The following is an 8,484-nucleotide window of genomic DNA, read 5'->3' on the forward strand; positions in this document are numbered from 1 at the left end:
AAACCATTGAAAAATCATAATCATTATGCAAACTTCGTGTATAGTAATAGCTCTAACGTAATGTTTTAAACTTCAATTATGACAAGACATGATCTACTAATATATGGTTATAACGATCGACATATACATTTTCGAACATTGCGAGCGCTTTACTAGTAGAAGAACTCAAGAAAGAAACTCTACGGTAAATAAAACCTATAAAGTTCAGCGTAGAAAAGATATATTTTTTAATACGAAAAGCAAAAATTATATATTTTGTTTCGAGATTGCCACATCTAGAAGTTTAATACTACCAAATGGTCAACAACTTGTTTCCGTTGTTCTACTTCTATTCTATCAGCCGTGATTTGATGGATCTCCAGCTTCATTTTATAAATAAAAAATCTTAGAAAAAGACGTAATGAAAAACCTTTTAGTCTAATATTTCCACCCCAAAATTCATGCTAGAAAAAAAAAAATACAAAAGTACGAAAACCACAAAAATCCAAATGCCATTTTCTCTATGCTACGATTTTTTTCTATTATAAGTCATACTCGTTCAAGAACTCACTACACTTTTCCAAAAAAAAAAAAAAATCACTACCGTATACAGATTTCAATATTTACTGAAAAAATTATTGTCTAGTAAAATTAGAAAACTACTAACTATGTTATCTTTTCTTTTCTTTTTTTTACCAGAGACTAACTATGTTATCTTTAGATGTCTAAAACTCATCAGTAACTGTATATTTATCATTTGAACTAAGCAACTTAAATAAAAAATTCATCAAGTAGTGTATAATCTAATCCTAATATTTATAATTAAAATATATTCTTTTGAAATTAAATTGATATATTTCTAAATTAAATGTATTAAATAGTATTATTAAAATTTTACATTTTCTTCTTGAACTGGGCCGACCGTGCGAACCTCCTGTGGACCCAAAGGGGCCACAAAGAAGTCCATAAACCACCGAAATAACAATATAATAAGAAGGTAAATAATAATAATAATATTAACGCTTGATAAAAGAAAATTAATAATAATAATAACGACTCATTGCGTATAGGTCCCCACAACACCCACGTTCCCTTTCCCAATTATGCGCCTTCAACCTTTCATCCCACGTGTACTATGCACCGTACGTGTTAACCTAGAATTAATCTTAACCGTGAAATCCACCATGATAAGACCAATAAACGGCTACGATGATACATTATCAACTGCAAACACAGGTTGGCAAAGCCGAATCGTTTATTTGACCGGAGACCAAAGCCACACGAATATTATTATATTAGAAAAATAAATACATATCGGAAAAAAGTAAATCGCTTACGTCATCGAACCTTTGACTCTCTTTCTCCTTTTTTCTTTTTTCTTTATTAAGTTTCTCTTTCCCCATTATAAACGCAAACACACTCTTCTCTTCTACATCTCTCTCTCTCTCTCTCTCTCTCTCACACGCACACACATTTTCTTTTATCTCATTTTCAGGCATTTTCTTGTAGTAAAGATGGTGAGGGAAGAGCTTTACATCAAGGTCCCAAGCTTTTTTAGATGTCCGATATCTTTGGATGTGATGAAATCCCCTGTGAGTCTGACCACCGGAGTGACGTACGACCGCCAGAGCATCAAACGGTGGCTCGACGAAGGGAATGACACGTGTCCGGCAACGATGCAAGTCCTCCAAAGCAAGGATTTCGTGCCTAACCTTACCTTGCAGAGGCTCATCCAGATCTGGTCCGACACGGCTCGTCACCGCCGAGTCGACTCAGATGATTCGCCGCCGGTACTCTCTCGTGGCCAAGTTTCCGACCTTATCCGTAAGATGAACTCGGAACCGGGAAAATCTCCGGTTCTCCTAGATTGCCTCTCCAAGATCGTGTGCTTTGCGAGAGATTCCGGCGAGAATCAGCGGTTCCTCGCCGCCGAGAGCACCGGATTCGTCTCTGCGGTTGTGGATTTCCTCGGAAGCGGCTTCGGAAGCATCGACTCTCTGGAGATGGCTGTCAGAGCTCTGGACATTATTAGGAGCGAGATCAGCGACGCCGTGAGGCTCTCGAGCTCGGTGATCAGGTCGTTCGTTCAGGTTCTGCAAAGAGGAAGCGCGGAATCAAGAATCGGATCCGCTAGGGTTTTGGAGAAGATCGCGTTCGATACGGAGTCGAAATTAGCGATGGCGGAGAGCGAGGAATTACTCTCAGAGCTTCTGAAGCTGATCAGTCCGGAGAAGGACCTCGGCTTAATCGAGGCCGGACTTTCGTGCCTCATCGCAGTATTGCCGCAGCGGCGAGCGAGGACGAGGATCGTCCGGCTCGGAGCGGTGAAGGCGATAAAGAAGTGCTTGTCGAAGCCAAATTCTAGCGGCTCCATAGCCGAGAAGGCGCTGAAGCTTCTAGAAGCCGCGTCGTCGGTGAGAGAAGGTTGGGAGGAGATCGGCGGCGATAAGGAGTTGGTCGGCAGAATCGTGGACAGGATGATGAAAGTCTCTCCGGCGGCGACGGAGCACGCGATGGCGGTTATATGGAGCGTCTGTTGTCTTCACGGAGTCACAGCGGCGCGTGAGTCGGCTGCGGAGGCGAACGGCGCGGCCAAAGCGCTTCTTCTAATGCAGACGGACTGTTCTCCGGCGGCGAGACAAATGGCGGTGGAGCTTCTTAGGGTTTTCCGGCTCAGCGGATCCAAATCGGCGTCTTTCGTGTCTTGCTGTTACGACACCAAGACCACGCATATTATGCCGTTTTGAGTTTTATTTGATTTATAAAAAAGTGTAAATTGAAAAGGAAAAGGAAAATTTTTGTTAGTACAAAGTACAAACAATACGAGACACATAATTCATTTGAATTTTAGCTTAGCAAATTTTGTGAGAAATGAATTTAATTTAATTTTCTTTTTTATTTTTGTTTTTGTTTTTATTCTGTTCATTTCTAAGGTCATATACTCGTATGATTAATTGCACCGGACTCGTGAATTGGGATTCGCAAAAGTTTCTGTATTTTGTCATATTGTATTGGGTAATGGGTATTATACTATTATTTATTAATCTCAAGAACAGCTAAAAGCTCAAATCCCTAAACAACAAGCTGAAAACAAGAGCCAGAATCCAGATTGTAGGAACATGCACAATCAAACTGGCATTAAAATTAATTAAAACAGAGCTTAAAGAAATACAATTTTATTTTTTATATAAAAATATATATGAACGAGAGACAAAGTGCCGCAATTGCTGAAAATGTTGCTTTGCTGACTGTGATCCTCTAAGGCTTTGTTTGGTAGCAGAAAGGAGGCGAAAAGGATTGGAATCACAGTCGAAAAAGAAATGTTAATTTGTACACTGGTTTGACCATTCCAATACCTAATTAATATTATATACCATATCATAAGCTTACTATAAATATAGGCCCTCGAGAATGCACACTCAAACCCACCATAAATTTTCATTATTTTTTTATAATACAAAAGATCTAATAAATAACTCAATATAACAATTATATAAAAACTTTTTTTTTTTAGGAAAACAATTATATAAAAACAAATAATCCATATTTCGCATAAAAGTTAAACAATGAGCCTTTAAATAATGCTGAAGATTAATCACTAATCTGCATCCGTCCAACCCTTAATTTTGATTATTAAATTGACACAAACTCATTATCTGTGTTATATTGAAGAGGAGTCTTTGGAACCATGAACCACACACTACAATGAATTGATTGAAGAATCAATGATGCGCGCCTGTGGTTAAATGGATTTATAATACTATACGGATTTTAATTGGTTTTATGTTCTCATATTTATAATATTAGGTATGGGTTCTATCGGGACCGAGAGGGTTTGAGACTACCCAAACTTTATCTTGGTTATCGGTAGTAAACGGAAGTTTCGATTCCATTGGTGTGTCTTTCCAATGTTTGTCGGAACCAGAAGCTTCCGGTTGCTAAAACCCAAAATTCCATTTTTATCGGAAATGAAAATTCCAGTTCACTTTTTAGAATTCTTGCCTTCCGCTCAATAGCTCTGAAAGTTACTGGCGTTTTTAAAAAAAATAAAACGCCAACAACTGTTGATCTGCCAGACAGAAACACTTTTAATGGCTGAGATTGGGTGATTGAAAACATGGTTGAAGGCAAATAATGTGTTCACATTGCTAACGGTAATAAGGCCTGACTTTTCTTCCTTCCAACTCTTGTTGTTTTCGACACACTGTCGGAAATGTGCCTTCTGCTAGGCACTCCTTCGAAACAGTACTGCCGTTAACTGAAGATTAGCATTCGACACAAAAATTTTCGTCAAATGTCGTATCGAGTGCCCATGCCAAACTTAATGGACTCGGACATTTGAAGAGTCCAAAGTCTTGCATGTCTATAATGTTACATGCTTAGAGGCCAAATGTGCCCAAATAAAATAGCATTTGTTATGAGGTCAACTGTGTTATATGTCCACATATACGACTCTCTACGTGCAAAGGGTATGAGTCGAAAAATATTTGGTAAATCTTAGGTTGGCTTTAAACCACGCGACATCCACCACTGCAACACATAGTATCTAGAAGTCTCGCATCAATGGGGGTGTATCTTATTTACTCCTTATAAAAATCATGGGTGACTCATCTCATTACTATTTGATTTTGAGATAAAACTTCGTTATTTAAAAAAAAAAAAGTTAAAGGTTCAACTTGATATCCGTTGTCATGTTCGGTCTTGTAATGTAGGCCCGGGCCTCTAGAAATGAACCCGCGCCATAGAAAATAATATACAATGGTCAATATGGGACCGCGCGGACCAAATACTGAAATTACAGCCATAAATGGATAATCTACCAAACCCAAGGACTAATTCTTCCAATGTAAGACCAACACCTTAGAATTTATGTAATTAATTTACATAATCATCGTCAGGGGAGGGACGCTAGAGAAATGCAACACCTCGCAAGAAAAGAGATACCCATATTTATAACACACTCCACATGAAATACATATTTTTCAGGTCGCAATATCATTGCCCTTACATGTTACTCTTTTCTACTAGCCCCTCCCTAAATATTCAAATTTGTTGAACGATGATCATAAGTTATAACGTTAATAAGGAGTTTTCAAAAGTGCCATTTGAAAAGCTTGACTTAGTTTAGTAATAATATCTTTTACCAAGAGCTTTGACGTTTTTTCCCCTCGTTTGATGTGCCATTAGGACATACAAACAGTGTATTAATATGACGTTATGAACGGTATGGGATTGCGCCGAAAACAAAACGATAATGAACCTATTGATAACTTATAAAGAGAGGGTATATAATGTATTGTTTGTTCTTCTAGTTGAGGTAAGAGTTAGATAGTTTTCTATAATATGGTAGTATACATATTTGGATATATATTATACAGTATGATATAAGCAATTTTTTAATTTTAAGAATTAATAGTTTCGATATCATTGCTGATGATCTATATAATGATCGTATATCCATTATATTTTTCATGAAACATTTGATATACTACTACGTACTACAGATCTTGTGGTTGAGAATGTATATAATCACTAATTAGTGATGGACAAATTGTTAGTAGTTTGTTTGTGGACGTGTTGTTATTCCAAATACTTGATGTTGAGAGACAATGTTCACGAGTAGAGACTTTTGGCATCAAACGCTTTGCGCCCACGCACAACAAATACTATATATATATATAAATTATATAGTCTCAAGCTCAGCAGATACTTTGTGAGTGGGTGCACTAACTCCCAAAAAAAAAAATTATATATATATATATATATATATATATATATATATATATATATATATATATATATTGTAGTTGGACAGCTCATATTAGAATTTATGCATATAGTGTCTCTTTGCTTTCTCTATCTCAAACTCAGTCGCTGGATTTTAGCACAAAAATTTCTTGGATATGATTATTGTTAAAAAAAGAAGAACGTTAAGACTCTAATCTGTATGTCCTACGAGAAAGGTCCAGTGAAAAATGTGGGGGTTTTGCGAGTGAGAGTTCCTAATTAGATTAGAACTTCTCTAACTTTTTTTATTATTATAAATTCCGATAATTACAAATTTCTATTTTTTTTTTATTGCAATGACTAAGGTCTTTTTTATTTTATTTTTTACGAACCATAAAAATGTTAAAAAAAAAAATTATATATTGAAAATTTGAAACTTATGTGCGCTCCCTTAAGATCTGTGCTTAAATTTCAAAAATGGTCTAAATTTATACGACACATCCAAATATGCATTAAATTTTAATTTTTGAATTTAATGTGCATACAAAAAAAAATTCAAAAAATTGTTCATCTGGAAAGCCTTATTAACGATTATGAATTCTAACATTCCAATTTAGAATTAAGTTTGGCTAACCAAATAATGTTGGTATATTATCTAGGAGACATTCTATGTACGGTCTGTATAACTAGGAAAACAAATAGGGGTAAGAACAAACAATAACACTTAGATTAGGATAAATAGTTGGTCACCACCACAATGATAAAAGCAATGTGGAACGACAAGGATTATAATTACTCGTAGGACCACTGACTCGTGCTTCCATGGATATAACTTGTCAAATAATTGAAACGATATCCACAGAGAGAGAAAAAAATAATTGAAATGTATTAGTCTAAAATTTGTTCATGAGCTTATCTAGTACAATAATTTATATTTATCGTTTTGCTCTCCCCTAAATATTCTTGTTTTTTTTTTTTTAATGAATAAAAAAACTGAACTTTTTGATATTACTAAGCCAACTATTTGTTAAGCTCGTGTCTAAACTTTTCCGTTCATTATTAACTGAATTTATTTATTTACTTATTATATATATATATATATATATATATATATATATATATATATATAAGTTTAGAGTTTGATATAGAGCGGTGGATCATGTGCTTAAGCTTGGACTATATTTTTTTTTACCATGTTCCAAGTCTCCAAAACATATTAAAGATATTTTATTCACAAAATCTAACCTTTTTTTTAATCTCAATTTCGACCTTTTAAATCTTATAAACATTATCCCCCAGATTTATCAAATAAGAATTTGGATGAAAACTCATAATATGATTTCGAATTTTTAATTATATAGTTTCCGTATGCAAAATCCGTCCAGATATCACAATTTAAATGAAATCATATTAATATACAAATAAATAAAGAGAATCGTTAACAACTAAACCACTTAAAACATATTAATTTTATTATAATCAACGTTTAGTTAATAATTGATAATTAGCCAAATTGATGATGTGGCGAGTGAAACCACTTATTTTGTACCGAATATACCCTTATTAGTTAATTAATAAAATTGATTTTCGTATTAAAAAAATATCATTATTCTTTAAATTCCTTAATTATAGGATCTGGATTTTATGATTTCAAAATAAACTTAAAAAAAAAAAACCGTTATACAAAGGACACGTTTCATTTTTATGTTTTTCTTCAAATTTTCGCAGTAATAATTAGTAATATATAACAGTTAATAATCAATAATAATCGTTAATAACGTACTGGTCTCAAGATTATATGTTCTTCACAGTAAATAATCGTTAATTTTTGTTAATAAGCGTTTGTTTATCTCTTTTCGTCAATATTTTTATGGTTTTGTTCAGAATTAATTATTGTTAATTATCATTGATACGTGACATTTATCTTCTCCAAGAGCTTTTTTCTGCGATTTTAATGTGTTGAATGGCTTATATGTTTTGGTTTTCTTTTTTAAATTGTGTAATTGGTTACGTGTACCATTAAATATGCCTTATTAATCGCATCATTAATTTTTTTATCTTTATTTTCGTTTTTTCATTATGAATTAATGCGCTGGACGAAATTTAAATTAAAGGGTAATTCAGTCTATATCTGATAGGAAATAATGTTGTGTGGCTAATAAATAATAATTATCTAAACGATGGCTATTTTGCAATTTCAAGTTTGAAAATGGCCATAGATCTACACTGCCTATAAATAAATACTAAAATCTATTTCAAATCTAAATTCTACTTTGGTACATATTTTTCGCAATTTTTTATGTTTAAATAATATTTTATAGAACGTAAAATTATTGAATAATAACCGCATGTTCACACTGGATAATTGTCCTTGAGCTGGGCCAAATGGTTGATTTTTGTTTCCCATTAAATTACTATACAGTCATGACTCGTGACCTTAGACACCAAAAGTCAGCTAAAGACAACCCAACATTTAAAACTGTTACATTTACGAATTTGTCGTCTGAGAATAAAGAGAAATCTATTATTTTTGTGGACCTCTTTTTCATCTCTTAGTCTATATGGAATACATATCCCTTAACTCATACTATTCAATATTTCAAAGAAGTTTTAAAAAATTTGGAAATATTCATGTAATTGAAAAATGTATGCCGTTTTCAACTTGTCAATCAGTCAATGTAAAATTTGAACAATTACATTTTAAAAGCAATACATATTTTTCTAAACTAGCTAGCGGTCTTTTGGGGACATTTTTGACATTGGTACACCATCAAGGTC

The 8,484-nt window shown here is 33.7% G+C and overlaps 1 protein-coding gene across 1 annotated transcript; it reads left to right on the forward strand.

Moving 5' to 3' along the window:
- The first annotated feature begins 1,395 nt into the window (after positions 1-1,395).
- LOC149399259 (U-box domain-containing protein 27-like) lies at positions 1,396-2,877 on the forward strand. The gene has a single exon (XM_089613326.1). The coding sequence runs from the start codon at positions 1,494-1,496 to the stop codon at positions 2,724-2,726; it is 1,233 nt and encodes a 410-aa protein (XP_089469452.1). The 5' UTR covers positions 1,396-1,493; the 3' UTR covers positions 2,727-2,877.
- Positions 2,878-8,484: the final 5,607 nt, after the last annotated feature.

Source organism: Urtica dioica, chromosome 4 (genome assembly GCF_054948205.1).
Source record: "Urtica dioica subsp. dioica isolate 48M chromosome 4, U.dioica_male_clone48M_v1_H2, whole genome shotgun sequence".
Classification (NCBI taxonomy): Eukaryota; Viridiplantae; Streptophyta; class Magnoliopsida; order Rosales; family Urticaceae; genus Urtica; species Urtica dioica.

What these genes read in the sequence shown, in the direction of transcription:
- LOC149399259 (XM_089613326.1), top strand. Translation starts at nt 1,494, where the DNA reads ATGGTGAGGGAAGAGCTTTACATCAAGGTCCCAAGCTTTTTTAGATGT.